Here is an 18,533-nt window from a genome sequence, read left to right as displayed (position 1 = left end):
CTGTTACTTCGTTCGATTTACGTATTGTTCGTTAATAAATTTAGTGAAATTTAATGTTTTATCAAAATTTATAATTTCATTAACGAATTAGAAAATAAACTACTCAAAGCAATTATCACGCATATTTTAAAAAATATTAATTTGAAAAAACAAAGACACTTTGAATTCATGATTTACGAATTTAAATAATATGGAAACAATACGTGAAAATATGGAAACAAAAGTGAAAACAATATATACTGATAAAGTCGATCGGCCGACTGTTGAATTTGCATGCGAGCGGTTCCATAAGGATATAATGGTTACCAATATGCAACTAAATATTCAGCCGACAAAAAATTACATGTCAGTGCGTACCCTAATTATCCTAAAAAACTATCCTAACCTAACCTAAACTATCCTAACCTAACCTAAACTATCCTAACCTAACTAACCTAACCTAAAACATTATCCTAATCTAACCTAACTAACTCACAAGAGAAAGGCAGAAAAAAGCATGCTTCATTTAGAAATATGTAATAATTACATTTATTCAAATATGCGATAATTGTTTTGAGTAGTTAGTTACGTAACAACAAGAATATGGATTTTTGAAAAAAAAAACTAAAATTGATGTAATTTCCAGAACGTAAAAACTTTTAACGACTTCAGGAATAGTCGAGCATTGGAGGAAATGGATGTTTATGCGACTTGACCAGAATGGTATGGTCATCTTGACCGGTTGATGTCGTCACGTCCTCAACAACGTGACAAAGATCGATCGTTACGGATATTGTTCTAACGAACTTTCAGAGAACTTAACAAGATTTTGAGGCGTGCTTGAGAACAGGGGCGTGCATATAATGTAGGCGGAAAGGAGTCTACCCCAGACAAAATCATAAGGTCTTTATTGTAACTCATTACTAATTCAACAGATATATTCGAAATAAGCATTTTTTGGGAAGCTCTTTTTGAGATTTTTTGCACATCATTGTTTTACAATGAGGTTATCGATTTAAAATATTTTTAATATGGCGACACTTACGGAAATACCGGAAGTTGACGACAACTTTCTTATTTTAAATGGGTACCTTCATTTTTTATTACATAACTTCTTTTTTATTGCCCCACTAATTCTCTGTAAGATTTTATGAATTTTATATCCAAACACTATACAGGGTTGTTCACCACATACGACACGAAGTGTTGTAGCTAAACGATGATATTTTTACAAATTGTAAAGTTTGGGTTCGATGAAGGACGCTATTAAATTTTACAATTTAAAAATAATTTTACAAGATACAAGAGTGTCCCAAATAAGTAAAAAATATCAAAAGTTGTATTTTTTTTTTTAATGGAACACCATATATTATTACATTTTAGTTTCTACGATTAAAATAAAGATGAAATTTGATTAAGATTTATTATACTTAAACCTTACCGTTTTGAAATATTTTCAATTTTGTGAAATTGCAGTAAAAATTTAAGGCTTCATTTCTCCAAAGGGTATCAAAGTTTTTAACACTAAATATTTACTGAAGTTTATTTACTGATCAGTTATTGTGTTGCAATAATAAAAATAATACTACCTTATACAGAGTGTCTAAAAATTTATTTTAAATAATTATTAGCTTCAAACGGCAATAACTTGTTTAATTAAACGGAACACCCTGTATATTTTTTTTACGAGAATCAGATCCACAATTTAATTGTCTATCAAATTATATTATACCATTTTTTACCTATTTCTTTAAGTTTCCGTAGAAATGCATTTTTCTTCCTTCATAATTTAAGAACTTATTTATCAATATACCCATGGACTATTGACATTTTAGATTATTTTTTAAAGATGTACCAAATTTTTAAAAGAGTACAGATACTATATTGTCGATATAATTTAAGATTTATTTCATTAAAAATAAAAAAAAAACTGTTTAAATATTTGTTAAAGAGGCCCAGTTAATATGATTGTATTTCAAGGTTAAATCAAAGTATGATTTTTTTAAAAAAATAATAATTGCTCCAAATAAAAAAAAAAACTGATTTTTGTATGGGCATTAGACAGTGTGATAAAAAGTAACACCTTAAAATGATATTTAATTTTTTTAATTATTGCTTATTTATAACAACAAAGACTTTAATTTGATAACTTATTATTATATTGATTTCTGACTCAAAAATCCACATTTATTTATGGCTTAATTTATTAACGAACACAATTAAGTATGTCATTAATTAGTATATGGCCGGAAATAATGGTGTTATATTTAATGAATGAAGTATACTCTTTTATAAAGAGATTTAATAGTTTTTCTTTTTGCATACAAAAATGGGCTAGTAATATTATCGTTTTGCTAAAAAGCGATAATATTATTCTGTGCATTTGTTGCTTTAAAAACAATCTAAAATGTCAATATTCCATGGATATATTGATAAATGAGGTCTAAATTATAAGAAAATGCATTTTTCTACGAAAACTTGAAGGGATAGGTAAAAATGGTATGAATACAGAATTTGATAGACAATTTTTTTTTTTTTTTTTTTTTTTTTATTTTTGTTCAATTTAAATTAAAAGAAGTTATTATAGGATAACAATATTATTTAAAATATTTTTTTTTTTGGTCACTTCCTGTTTCCAAATTACTACAACGATCAATCATTTCGTTAAATATTTGGTGATGCATTGACCTTGAATTTCTGCTGCGATTCCTGGAGGTAAAGCTTCTTCAAAAACGATATAAGTATGTACTTGTATTATGAATGCCTAAACGAAAAGTTAATTACATTATTATTAACAATAAAAAAAAAAAAAAAAACTTTTGATATTTTCGCTGCTGTATCTTGTAAAAATATTTTTAAATTGTAGCTCTAATATTCCTTCAATGAACCCAAAACTTACAATTTGTAAAAATCTAATCGTTTAGCTACAATACTCCGTGTCGTATGTGGTGAACAACCCGTGTGGTGTATACCTAACATTAACCGTTTTTGAGAAAAAAAATATTTAAAATTTTTGGAGGAAAAAAACAGCATGTCAAAAAAATTGGTGTAGCTTAAACGTTGCTTAACCGCAAAATTAATGATTATCACAGCCACTGTCATATATAGAGAAGGTATGTGTCATTTCAGAAACTTAAAATTGAATATACATAATATTGGCCCGTAGCTGTCATGGAATTGAGAGAGATTAAAAATTAATGCTAAATAATTTTCGGTGGGAAAACCCACTTTTATTGAAAGGTTTTTTAATTTGTCAATTTTTCATTATACATGTTCCTATACTGCCTAAAATAAATCGTTTTTTTTTTTTTTTATTTAAGATTTAGTTTTTAAAATTGCATTTTTTCTTGATTTTATCTAGCTTTCTTTGACATTAAGTGTCCAAAAATTATCGAACAGTTTATTTCCTTTATTATAAATACTGTTGCTAATACTTTATAAAGTGTAGATATTTATAAAATATATCTCGTATTTTGGTGATACGGCAATATGACATGGCCAGATATAGTTTACATCGCTTGACGTTTACAGTCATAGGGCTACTGGTTAAAACCAGAAGAAATATACGCTTTAAACCTGATCTTAAAATAATTTAAAAACTTTTTTTTTTTTTATTTTTTTTAAACGATTTATTTTAAGGTATAGGAACATGTATAATCAAAGTAACGAATTAAAAAACCTTATCACCCAGTGAAATAATAAAAGTGGGCTTCCATTTTAAACAAATAATTTATAATAATTTTTAACCCCTCCCCTTCTATAAGGAGGTTAATGCTTCTATGCTACGGTTAATATTAGATTACATTCAAACAATTTAATTTTTAAAATAAATAGCAACATGTTCTCTTTATGTCGCAGTGGCTGTGGTAAAGGTCACTAAATCTGACATTTAGGCTATACAATTTTTGACAGGCAGTTTTTTTCCTTCAAAAATTTTTAATATTTTTTGCTTCTCCAAAAGGGTTAATGTTAGATATACACTGTTTGATATCAAAATTCATAAAATTTTTATAGATCATTTAAAAAATAAGAAAGTCGTTGTCAACTTCCGGTATTACCGGCAGTGCCGCCATATTGAAAATATTTTTAATCGATAGATCTCATTGTGAAACAATCATGTGCAAATCTCTGATCTAGATATTGTGGTTCTCTTAAAGCTTCTAATGCACGCTCCGCCTGGGTACCCTGTATATCAAATATATCTACTTTGCTCGTAATAAATTAAACACATACTTCAAGGACATCTAAATAATATAACTAAGTTTTTGTGAGATAAAAGGTTAGAAGATATTAAGAAGGTTTATTATCGGCAACATTTTATCATCTTGGTTACAACGCTATTCCATTAGCAAACGACAATTAGAAAATAATGGCTTATAATATAATCTTGTATAGCCAGAAGCCATTTTGTCATCAAGGGCATCCATCGTTCCACCATAAAATATTTAGTGCAAATTTAATAGAAAAATTTTATCTATTGTATTATGGGGATATCTATTTATTTTTTGTTTACTAATACGCATTAAATTAATATTAAAAAATGTAGATACATAAAAATATTAATACAATAGTATTGACACCCACCACTGCTTATCATAAACATTTTGTATAGATAATTAATATATCTAAATAGGTATTACATTTATTATAGCTCACCTTTTTCTGTACATCTAGGAACGCAGTCTCTCACTATAGTGCCCTCGCTGATATATTTCTGAAAAAAAATAAAACTTCATGAAAATATGTTTTAGACCGATTTATATGGTCTGTTTTTGGAATAAATCTGTTAAATAGCTTTCTAGCAGTTTGAAATGCGAACAGAAACTTTATTTTAAATAACAGCAGAAGCTTTTTCGTGTGTTGCTAATGGTAGAGTCGAATTTAGAACCATATACATACAGAAAAAAACATACAGCCAACAATAAATTAGGTCTCAAAGTGAATTTAGCAAAAACTAAAGTAATGTACAGTGAACTGGTTGACAGAAATGGTTGACCTCGGATGCGTTCGACAGAAGCAATATTAGGGAAATTTGAGGAGAGTATATGTTATGTAAATCAAACGCGCTAAAGTATTTTATTTCTTAATTTTGTTGCTTGCGTTATATGGCCCAATCACGGTCGAAACACAGTATACGATTGTATGTAGGTTACTTTTAAACTGAAATTATTCACAGCATAATCGATTCCATTAATTACGTACATATGTTGTATGATATCTTTGTCAGATCAAATAAACCAGGAACATATTTAGCGTAGAATATTACAACAAGAAAATAAGATATATTCTTTAGCTTGCATTAGTTAAATAATGAGGAAACATTAACTCTACCTTTAATAACATTCTTTGTCACAATAACCAAAAACTTAGAAACCAAAATAACGTCAATGCGTCTCAAACGATACTCTAAAAGCTATTACCTAACACCTAGCATCTCCGTTCATTGTCTGATTACTCTCTCCCTAGTTTGTGTAAAAATATTTAAAAGATAAATAATTATTTATGTGTACAGATGGTCTGAAAACTGAATCTATTGAATTTAAAGAAATATATTTGTTTTTAAATAATCACCTAACTACTTTAATGAACATGTCATTCCAAAATTGTATTTTCCCAAAATGTCTTAAGACGGCAATAATCATTCCCCTGCAGAAAGGAGACAAAGATCAAGCTTCTAACTATCGCCCAATTGTATTCCTTCCAACGCTATCTAAGATCATAGAAAAGTTGGTTAAAAGAAGGCTGGTATCTTTTCTGTTTAAGTACAAAATACTTACTGAACATCAATTTGAATTTCTAAGCAACAAATCCACAAATAACGTGCAGTTTACTCCAACCTAAATAACCATCATTCTACAGCAACAATTTTCTGTGATTTTTCTAAGGCGTTCGACTGTGTAAATCATAAGAACCTAATTAATAAACTGCAGCACTATGGGTCCAGGGGAACATCTCTCGAATGGTTTAAGTCGTATCTGAGCAACAGAAGTCAACTTGTGAGGGTGGATACCACATTGGTCGTCTAGCAAGCCAATATAATGTGGAGTACCACAAGGCTCAGTACTAGGCCCTATTTTGTTTCTTCTTTTTATTAACGACATTGCTAACGTAAACATCAGTGGTAAAATATGTTTTTTTGCGGACGACACTAGCTTCACTTGGAGCAACAAGGACGTCACGGCAATGACTTAATCACCATTAAATCTTGATGCGATTCGAACCTCCTTAGTCTTAACATAAAGCTTTGTCGTATAAAAACTCGCTGCAGCCTTTTGTACTTAACAATACCACCATTAACGTCGTAAAATCTATAAAATTCTTAGGGCTTTTTGTAGACAATTCTCTGAAATGGGACATGCATATCGACGCTTTGTCGAAAAAAATAAGATCTGCCTGTTTTGCATTAAGATCTGTTTCTAAGGAGCTTAACTTGTCAGTGGCTAGGACTGTTTATTATGCACTTTTTGAGTCGCACCTCAGATATGCCCTTCTATTCTGGGGTACGTGTTGTGCGACTCAATTTGACCGCATTTTCAATATCCAGAAGAAAGCTGTTCGATATTCACTGGGACTAAACAGCAGAACTCGTTGCCAGGACTTTTTAAAAAAATAAAAATATTAACTCTTCCTTATTTATATTTGAATCCGTTTGCCTAATACGTAAGCATGTATCAGCTTCTCAAGAAAGGCCATCTCACACTTGTAATGGAATATTTTGGAGCAGACAACAACCCAAGCTTGTTAAAACTTTGTCATGTGTTTCCGCCCTTAAATTGGTATTTTTTCAGAAGATCGTAAAAACTGTTTAGAATGAAGGACCCGTTTCTCTGGGAAAAACTAAATATTTTTCTGTTAGGTTTAAAATCCCACGTCCATAAATTAATATAATACTTGCTTTGAAACAGCTGAACTTGCTTTGAAACATACTTGCTTTGAACTAGCATCAATCATTAAAGCTGTAAAACCCTAAATTTTAACTTCGAGATTATATAAGCAAAACCCCTAGAAAGCAATAAAACTCTAATACGACACTCTTCTCACGATAGACCTCCCACGGGCCAATACAAACAGATTTTGGATAAAAACAAGTATAATTGTTAATTTAAATATTAAAGTAAAGTTCACGTAATGATATTCTGAAAATTAAGGACTGTCCTCCTTTTTTTTATCCAAAATATCCAAAATTATGTGAAATATATAAACATATAAGATGAAACAGCGAAACCTAATGAAATCAAATTATAAATATAATTTGTTTTGGTTTTTTAAGGACAGACCTTAAAATATACTTTAGTTAGGTTAGTTTTAATCATGTGTAATTGTGTTTACGGTAATTATAATATTTACACGGATATTAGTAATAATTTGAAAAATAACGTAGAAATGGTCATAGTAACGACATCTGTGACAAGTAAAGCCAACTAGACCGGGAACGACAGGGTAGTTGAGGTTTTCTCAGACCAATCAGACGGTTCCTGAAAAGCGAACCCGAAGAGGATTTGAGAATGGCTCGGCTTTTGGTGGTTCCCTATTTTTTTTACCCGCCCATTTTAAATATTTCGAGGTTTAGGAAAATAGATTTTTGGATCAGTTCGGTACTGACTTTTAAATTAGACGGTCGAATTTTCTCCGTGTAGATCTTATATTATCCAGTGGTTTTTTTTTAATAATTTTAGTAAGTTTTCGATTTAAAGATTTTCTTAAATATTCAATTCTCAAGTTAGGAAATTTTAAACATTTCATGTATAAAGATTTTTAATTTGTTGTTTTAGATTTTCTTTAATATTTTTTTATTAACGATTTAAGACTTTCTGTTTGTTCTAAAGGCTTTAGTAAAAGTTAGATATCATCACACAAATGATTATTTTACAATTGTTCTTTTTATTAAATTCTAATTTAAATCCAATTGTTCAGTTAATATTTTTTTTGATATATTAATTTTCTAGCAACGAAATATCTAAGAGAGATTTGAATTGTATGCTAATTTTAGATAATTTAGATTAGACTAATAAGAAGAATATTTTGTATTTTTAACTTTATCACTTCTGAATTTTAATATCATTCTTTAATTATTTTTGATTAAATTTCTTTCCTTTTGTTTATATTTCGTTAATTATAAATGTCTTGTTAAATCTTTTTCTTTATTTTTATTTATTTATTTTCTTTATATTAAATATAGTTAGGTGTTGTGAAAAATCGGCATTTTAATTTTGAATCTCACCTTTTCTCTAAAATATTAAACTATCTAAAAGAACACTGTGATAACCGGTCGAGTGGTTTAATCTAAAGAATAAGTCCAAGACCGAAGCGGCAGATCTACAAGGGGATCAATGAAGTCTTCGACAGGTTCTTGTTGTTGATGAAATGCTGACGGATGTTGACGTAATAAGGTAAGTGGCAATAGAGTTTATAGTAACTGAATTTAGAAAGAACCCTTACCATAAAAGTGCGATGCCTGAATTTCTATTTTTAGCTGGCTATATTTTGTTTTTTTGTATATAAACGATAAACTATATTTACGCTCTGAAAAGACGGTGCTCTCATTAATCCAAGTTCTGCCTACCGCTCAAGAAATTATTTTAATTATAAAAATTATATAAAGGCCACACTACCATGATAACGGACAAAATCTTGAAAGTTTTGTCACACACTTATCCACTCAGGAACGCTGAGCAAGATCCTTTATCTACCTACCCCAAGCTCAGAGTTAGTTAAAAGTTCAATATTATACAACTCGAAAAAAATGCACAATCACCTATCATTTGAAATCAAATCCATAACATCATTTTCTTCATTTCGCAAAGCATTGAAATCTTATTTACTAGACAAGGCTTTCTATGCCGTAAATGACTTATATTTTGATAATCGAATTTGATCTTGTAAACACTGGTCTAATGTTTGCATTACTATATTTACCAATGCCATCGAAATAAATTTATCTAGAGGTCATTGATATTTACTATAAACTTACTAAATATTTTTGAATCTTATTTTATTTTTTTATTCTTTGACATTGTAAACATTTATAAATGTTTATTTTAAACGACTGACAATGTTATTTGTATAATGTTTTGTGTTCTCTTTTGTTTGTTTGTTTGTTTACTTTGTTTGTTTACTTTACCTTTGTCTACAAATTGTAAATTTTTTTGACAATAAAGACATTTATTTATTTATTTTATTTATCGGCGGGACATCTCAATGTATAGGTACTTATACAACTAATACACAGCTCAAGATCTCTACTACCAGATATCAACAGAAGAATTTAATTAGCATGAAGTACATAGGGAAGAAACTCAATCATTTTTAAAACAAGGATGCTATTATCATTAGGTAATCTTGTTAATGTAACTGGTTTGTATATCTTGGGTAACTTTGTTTTCTATTTATATTATTCTCCATTCATTTTAAGTATGTGACTGTAATTTTATTGAGCTAAATGAAAGCTTACCTATTTATATATGTTTCTATCCATCTATCTTTTTATCTATCTGTCTATAGAAAGTTGTCGGTGCTTCAGAATCCAGTTTTGTGGCATGCCATTTTGTAATCCCGGCAGGAAACGTGAATGGCATCCTCGAGAAGGCTTACATTTTCTCGCCATTTTATATCCTCGAACTTTATACGTCCGAAAAATAGCTCTAGATTGCGAGCAATAGCTTTTCTTGCGCGTGGGTGCAGTAAATTGTTGTACTTCGAAAGTCACAATTGGGAAAATTGTTATTATAGTCGTAATACCTTACGATTTGTACAAATACAGAGTGGTATAGCTAAGGTTTCAGTTGGGCAATCTAGAATTTATAAAAACCTCATATTTATTTTTTTTAATATTAGATTTCACTGTGTGCTATTATGTTATAATCTTAGTTATAATAGTAATATCCGACGGCAGGATTATTACGCTCATTATATTTTTAATTAAAACTTAATTTTTACATATATTTATGAATAAGGGAATACACTTTTAACAGGGTGCCAATCAAAAAAATTTCCGCAACTATGTTTAATTAATAATAATAACTAATTTTGGAGAGGACATTAAGTTCATAATTTTTTTTGATCATTTATATTTCAAATTAAGGTTATTTTTATTCTGTGCATGGTGTTATAGGGATGCCTATCAAAAAGTTGTCGCAAATAAGGGTTGCTCTGGTTCAAAATCGTTCCTAATATTTGGGGCCGGCAACAGTGCGTCGGGCGTCTGTAGCTCCTTCAATAAAAAACTTAGGGTTTTTGAATAAGTGCCAACCTAAAGTATCTGTTAGGTTAGCATGTATTTCAGGAAAATATTTTAACTTTTACAAGGTGCCTCAAAAATGTGTGAGTGGATAGGGATGATTTTTTGTAAATAGAACACCCTGTATATTATTACATTTTTGGTTTCCTTTCTGATCACTTTACATAATCCTAAGATATTATTAAATATGTTTCGATAATTTCTAATAAATAAATAAAAAAAATGAAGTGTTTCCAGCGTTTTTTTTAATTATTCAAAATACAAGAAATGTTCTGAAATCAAAACTATACTAATATTTACTATTGTTTGTTTGTACTTACTTTGCTATAAATATCGTAATCTTAAACCATATAGGGTGTTCAAAATTCAACGTTCAATATTCTTGGAATTTAAAATACTTCAAAATTTTTAACAGTTTCGCAAATATTTCTGTTTTTATTACATATGGCTCTTTCAACGATAAACAAGATACAGATTTTGAAATACTTTAAATATAATTTTTTTAAAATTCATTTATTTTTTTTATATTATTTTTGAATTCTTACACAAGATTACCAAAAGATAACCACTGGGCTAGGAGAGAGAGAAAGAAAAAGAGTAAATTTTAAAATTATAAACAATGCCAATCTAAAGGATATTTTATTTCATTGTATTTAAATGCATTATCTTGATTCTTTAGTTAAATAAACTCCTTTTAAAACAAAAAGCTCGTCGTTCCGACTGAGCAAGCAGAGAGCGTATACAAAAAATGCAAAAACTATCCGAAATAAGAGGGCAAGAGACTACACTACGGGTCTCTCCCTCTTAATCAAGTTCAAGATACTAAAGACGTTCGTTATCCGAGCTGGGAACGTGAAGCGAATCTTCTTAGGAGTCCCTCTAGCGGGGGGCGGGGGGTGATTTAAGAGGGATTGGGGGCAAGGAGGACTCTAAAACGAAGACTCTCAATTAAGGGAAAGCTGTCGTCCTTCATGCTCGCTTATTTTTCGCGTTTAAATGTTTCGGGTTAGTTCTATTTTTGAGGGGAATTTACCACTAAAAGAAATTCGGACTTCCATTCTCTTTATTTTTACTGACAGAATGTTATTTTAGACACTGCGGCTTAGGGAAATTGGTAGATTATGTTATGCCCGTGATTCTTGAATGGTTTCCTTCAAAATAAAAAAAATAACCACGCTGGAGAATGTCCAGGTGATTCGTTTGCAACTTTGTGACTCTCCCATTTCCTTATGTCACGCTTAAAGCTTGATTTTCATGCATCCGTTGTCCGTTGATACTGTTGCGGACCCGTGTGGACTCGGCATAACCTAACTAGCTAAAATGTCCCGCCCCATATGACCTTAATATAGCATTAAAGAATAGAAACCGTAATGATTCATTCGAACGTTCGAGAACAATCGAGCTCCACTGGAATGGAGTAGTACATTCGAAACCTTCTCTATGTACCTAATGATCTATGGATTATTCGAGAACTCTTTAGCTGTGGGTATAAAAACGCACGGCTGGAGCCTGAAGAGGACAGAAATAAATGGACGAGTACAGTTGTCGTGCTAAATTCAAAAATAAATTCTTTCTAGATAAATAGATATATATATATATATATATATATATATATATATATATATATATATATATATATATATATATATATATAGTTTGTATATAGTTCTTTAAGTCTTTTAATCGTTATTGTTTGTTACTTAGTGTAAATAAATTGTGACTTTCTATCCACACGGAACCGACGAAAAACGTAACAATACTATGGTCCGACTGCTCTCTGATAGCATAGCATTTTCGCGCCACTTTTTATCCGTAAATTTTTTACAGAGAAAGATCGTATGATAACGGACGTTTTGACACTTTTTTGACAAATTTAATCTAACCTTAATAAAAAATATAATAGTATAAGGCTGAGGACACACGAGGCGGCTAATAAGCGGCGGCGGCGTCGCGCGTCGGCACTTTGTTCCTAGCTGCTTATACCCGCTTCGGTTTCATGTTTTAGAATATATTTTTACTAGGACTAATTGAACACCCTGTATTAAAACAAATACCAAGCAGTATAGAGTTAAAAAAATAAATATTTATGTATTTATAAATAAGTTTAACATAAATAACTCATTTGTTTTCAATTATTAAGAACAATACTATTTTTGTCCTTTATTCCCTATCTGATGCAACACTGTACGCCGCGCCACCTCGTGTCTCCTCAGCCTAAGAGCTAGCAACGTCGGGAAAACGAGAATTTTAAGAAAGCTGGTTCTTTAATATACTCTGTTTTTTTTCTCAGGTAAGATTTCAACAGAAGACGACAGAAAAAAAACAGAAGACGTTCATACAAATCCATTAATTTCACTAAAAAAAAACTTTTTGCTGTTTTAAAATGTTAAAGAAAGACAAAATTTATTTAGTTCAATTCTATGGAAAAGGTGATAGTAATTATCAGAAAATATGATACTTTAACAACAGCAAAAATGTGACGTTAATCAAAATTTATAATAACCATCTATCAAAGAACGAAATCGAAATTATATTATCGTAGAAACGCCTTTTTATTTTTAGAACTTCAAAAATACAGGAAAAAATTCAAACATATTTTCTTGTTTTTTCTAATTTTCTCTAAAGCGATATGGAAATTTGGAAAAGTATAATTTATTTCGGGGGGTTATCGGGATTATCCATTTTAGTTCTCCAGCAAATAATAGGACATGGGAAATCGTTTCGGTCTTAAAATCAACGCTACCAAGACCAAACTTATGGTAAAAGGACGCCTGGCTATAATCAACACCGCATTGACGGTTGATGGAAACATTAGAGCGAGTACAACGATTTAAATATCTAGGTGCCATGATCAATAAACGATGGGACGGCGATGAAGAAGTTAAACTTGAACGAATTGTCCAAAAACAACATTTTTCAAACTTAAAAAGTTCCTATTAGCACGCAGTCTCCCGCTAGCACTACAGGTAGTAAAATCCTACATATGGCCCATCTTACTCAAGAACAGTTAACCTAATAGGACTGCTCATTCAGCCAAAAGTGTCTGGCAGGTCCATGCGAAAACTCCTCGCTTTGTGACGTCAATGTAGTCCTTGTCATGTTTATTAGTCAATAATACATACACGTGCATTATTGGTTGCCGGATGCAAAACGTTCATTATTTAGTTTATTTATTTAAACACCTTCTATGTATGCAGTATAGAAAATTAACTGTATAAATCGTATTAAATAGTCGGATAATGCATTTTTAAGAACAGCAGTACCCAGCATCACCTTTTGCAGGCATTCTTTTTAGAGTACTTCCATATTTTGCTTTAAAATAATTAATAAACAATATCGTAGGCACTTAGTAAGCACTTTGTCACAATCCACAATACAAAATGAACGTATTTATATATATATATATATATATATATATATATATATATATATATATATATATATATATATATATATATATATATATATATATATATATATATATATATATATATATATATATATATATATATATATATATATATATAAATACGTTCCTGAAAAATCAGGAAAATAACATTTGACCCAAATAAATTTTATTGGAATAACACATAATATGTATGGTAGTAAACGACATAAACATAAATAAAAAAGATTGAAGTATACTAAAAGTTACGTTTAAAAAAAATAAAAACATGAGAATAAAAACAATGTCACGTCAGTAGGTGTAACAGATAGTAGTGCGGAGATATTGAGATTTAATCTAAGCCATCAGCAGAATAACAGGGGAGAAACCTTGCACCCTGTATGTATGAAAAAAGTGTTTTAAAAGTTTTTAGAGCTATAATATATATATATATATATATATATATATATATATATATATATATATATATATATATATATATATATATATATATATATATATATATATATATATATATATATATATATATATATATATATATATATATATATATATATATATATATATATATATATTATAGCTCTAAAAACTTTTAAAACACTTTTTTCACATTTAAAATTGACAAAATAATTAACTCAACATTTCTCAGCTGTTATTTTTATAAGTTTACCATAGGCAACGAATAATACACACTATCATGACAAGGACTACAATGACGTCACAACTGTCAGCTGAAGCGCGGGAAGAGGCGAACGTACGTCTTATGAGGATGAGCAATCCTATCGTTCTTGCATCTTACTATACGGCGCAGAAACGTGGTCTCTCAAGGCTAGAACCCTGAACCGCACTGAGACTTTCGAAATGTGGACTCTTCGGAGACTCCTACGTGTCATGGACCGCACATGCCACCAACAAAAAGTTTTAAGAACTGCAGGCTATGAACGAGAAATACTTACCATAGTTAAAGAAAGAAAAGTTTCCTACCTCGGCCATGTCTTTAGAGGAGACACATATTACATTCTAAACTAATTATGCAAGGAGAAATAGAGGGACGGCGAGGCCTAGGAAGCAAACAACATTCCTGGCTAAGAAACATACCGGATTGGTGTAATATCAGCGACGCAGCCACCTGAGCCACCATATTTCGAACAGCCGAACAGGGCACCTTTTGCGCCCCCTTGAGTTTGTTCACGCACTAAATTCATGAAATTCATGAAGAAAGGTTCATGTATTATGGGGGTACTTAACAGAACAGGGTGCAAGGTTTTTCCCCTGTTATTCTGCTGATGGCTTAGATTAAATCTCAATATCTCCGCACTACTATCTGTTACACCTACTGATGTGACATTGTTTTTATTCTCATGTTTTTATTTTTATTAAACGTAACTTTTAGTATACTTCAATCTTTTTTATTTATGTTTATGTCGTTTACTACCATACATATTATGTGTTATTCCAATAAAATTTATTTGGGTCAAATGTTATTTTCCTGATTTTTCCTTCATCTTATTTTTCTCCGCCGATTCCTAACATCGCCTGTGATATTTCGAGTATCTTCCACTTTTATTTGACAATTCATAAAGGAAGGAACGTAAAGTTTGGAAACGCGTTGCAAAGAATCTACTATAAGTTTGATCCAGTTTTAAGATATCGATATGGTTATTTGGATTTTGAGATTGTTAGAAAATTCTAGATTTTGTAGGTTTATGATTTCCGATTTCGTTTATTTGTTTTGTTCAGTTTTGTATGTATGAGGTAAATGAACTGTTATTGTTATGTGGGTTATTAACAATATTTTTTTTAACCTCTCATTGCAGCCCGACATTGCGACCTACATAATATACTGCCTAACATAGAAATTGCAACACCCAGTATATGCTTAGCTATATTTATAATTTTTTGTCGGTTGACTGGCTGCATGAAGTGTAGTAAACAATAACATTTTTATCCCAGTTTGTTTACAAATAAACATACTTTATTTAATAATAAGTTAATTAAAACAGTTTTTATTGAAATTTTGTTGCTAGATATTCAGTTTTATTACCTTTGGGGTAAATGTTAACGCGTAAAGGAGAGCGCAATTAGGGCGTTGTTGTGTGCAATAACATTCAATAACTCAACTTTCCCAACTTTTCTCTCGTAACAACATTTAGCTTCATAGTTTCTCACACCGATTTGAACAAAGGTAAAAATGGATTCAAGCAGTTCGACGAAACAAGTGAGTAAACAAAGTGCTCGTTACATAATCAAAAAATCAAATAGACATATACCGTATGAAAGAAAAAGAAACGGCGTCAGCGATGGTTATGATATGAAGATCCCTGTTATTTTATATGGAAATTTATATGGGAATTTTTTTTTTAGCTGGAGTAATAAATTATAATACAAGTTAGACCTTTTGAAGATATTAATCAAAATATTTACTTTTTTATTTTTATTTTTAGAATTCTCACAAATTATACTTTCTAACACTTAGAATAAATAAATAATATATTTTTTGTATACTGGCAATTTTAACCGTGTATTTGTATATACCAGTGGTTTAGCATATTCCCCGATGGTGGCAGCTCCGGCGGAGAATAAGCGTTTTACACGCAAGAGCAACTATTGAAATAATTTGTTAAGTGGAAATCATTTCTTTGTTCAAACTGTATTATTATTATGTAAAACTTTGAATAAGAAGTTTAAGTTTTTAAGCCAATTACACACTGACGTAAAAAAATGTATTTTTGAAATAAACCTCTACAATTTCTTAGAAGCAGTTACATTTCCAATTATTTTACACACACATACACACATCTATTAATTCTACATATACATTACTCTGTATAAAATCTAAATATTGATTATATTAACATATAAATAACTTTATCTAGTCTAGTACACTCTGCTCAACAAGTCAAGGAAGTTTTCGACAGATGCCATCCAAAAAATAACAGATAATACCGTATGATCGAGAAAAAACGGCGTCAACGATGGCTATGAAATGAAGATCGCTGTCATTTTATATGTAAATTTATATGGGAAATGTCATCGATCGTCATTTCCCAGCCAACTGGACGCCATTTTTTTTCGATCATACGGTACAAGTTACCTGGGAATTAATGTACAATTTGTCCCATTTTAGTGTGTTTTATGAGGTTTCTCATTTATCAGTTGGAGGCAGATGCCGAATTCGGCCTATGTCCGAAATAATTAGACATATTGGCGATTTGTCCATACTAAATTTGCCAGATGCGTGCAACTTCGTGGTTATAAATAGTCTTTATATAACTTCTTTGCGGAGGGAGTTAATCTTTTTTTGGTATAATATAACAACAAAAGATTAACACCCTCCGCAAAGAAGTTAAAACAAATGCAATCAAAACTCTTCCGCGTAACTTTGTGGATATTGGTAGGTATATTTAATTATAATATATATATGTCTAATTATTTCAGACAGGCCGAATTCGGCATCTGCCTCCAACAGATACACAAAAATGTAAACACTACATTACTATGCTACTTTTTTATGAAACTAAAGATGCTACACAGAGATTTGTTCTTGTTAGTTTCCTGAAATATAGGACAAAATTGAAAAAGTTGCATTTTTCAACCCGCTTCATTTCTTGGTTGTCTTTAGTTATAAAACAAATCGAAAAAGTGGCAACTGTTCCCGTAGATTTTTTCATGCACAATCCAGTCACAGATTATACAGATTATAATTTTTTGTTTTTCTTTATTGTTTTCCAATTTTCGGAATCGGGCACTAGTTAGGTGACTAGTTTGCGCACATAGCACGCCCACTTATGGCCTCTAAAATTGTGCACAGCGCCTGACCGGCACAGTTATTAGAGAGATATCAGAAAACCGAATAGCGTCATCCAGTATGTACGCGTACCTTTTCATGGTTAGGATACAAGAACAGTTTTGTTAGGATATGCGCGAGTCAATTTTTAACGCAGCACCAGCTAATAACGTTACCGCCTGACGTAATTTGCGGATCAATTATACCAAGCGCTCTTTCTAAATAACCTCTGATAACGTCTGATAACGTTTAAAAAATTGCTTAAATGGGCATGTGCTGGTATTTGACAACCGGAGCCGGCCGGCGAGATCTTTTATTTTAGGTTATGTTTGAAATGTTTTGAATTATTGCTTTAGTTTTATTAGGTAATTTGATATTTAAGTAGCTGGGATTAGTTTTAATTAAATATATATGGCCCAAAATATGGATTCCACCTCTTCCAATACTAAAGAACCTATAAAGAGTCTTAGGTTTACAGCAGATGACGACTTAGCCCTTCTAAGAGAATTTGTTGCTTGTTGCCTTAAACCCACTGGCAGACGTTGAACAATAAAGCACTTGAAATAAGCACTTTAGCTCTTTAGTTTTAAAATACCTAGTAAACAAAACAATTTCAAAGTTTTAAATTCAAAAATTAGGTTAAGTTTAAATAGCGGACGCGACGCGATCAGAATTCTTTCCGATCCGATAACTATAAATGTAGAGAGTTAATACCACCTCACGTAAAGGAAATAACACCTGGCCTTATTAACGTCCATGCACGCTATTCGGTTTAGCGATATCTCTCTATTACGCTGTTTATTGTTATTTTACGCGAGTTTATTTTTGCGCACAGGAAATTTGACTCGTTTGCACATCGTCATAAAAAACAACTTTCGTACCACGAATTAGGGACAAGATTTTTATCTGTATACTTATAGGATACCTAATCTGTGATCCAGTGACGTAACTAATTTTTCGGTGTATCTGTCATTTTTAAAATATGACTCAAGCGTATATCCATTTGGGACATCTTATTTTAATTGCCTTGTTATAAGCTTTTTAAAAATATAGTATACAGTACGTCTGTCCGTTCTGTAGCTACGGGGTATCCGTGAGAGGGGAAACGATATTCTCTCGATGTT

At 30.7% G+C, this 18,533-nt stretch overlaps 1 protein-coding gene across 1 annotated transcript in view; it reads right to left on the bottom strand.

Moving 5' to 3' along the window:
* The window catches only part of LOC115877216, a 109,771-nt gene that overhangs the window by 76,311 nt on the left and 14,927 nt on the right, over positions 1–18,533 (bottom strand). Inside the window, exon 3 of the mRNA XM_030893378.1 lies at positions 4,636–4,693. Within this exon, the coding sequence (XP_030749238.1) occupies positions 4,636–4,693 (58 nt within the window). The remainder of the gene's footprint in view (positions 1–4,635; positions 4,694–18,533) is intronic.

Source organism: Sitophilus oryzae, unplaced genomic scaffold (genome assembly GCF_002938485.1).
Source record: "Sitophilus oryzae breed Bouriz unplaced genomic scaffold, Soryzae_2.0 scaffold_1060_pilon_pilon, whole genome shotgun sequence".
In the NCBI taxonomy this organism is placed as follows: Eukaryota; Metazoa; Arthropoda; class Insecta; order Coleoptera; family Curculionidae; genus Sitophilus; species Sitophilus oryzae.
Note: the sequence above shows the minus strand (reverse complement) of the source record. Positions and strands in the feature narration are given on the sequence as shown.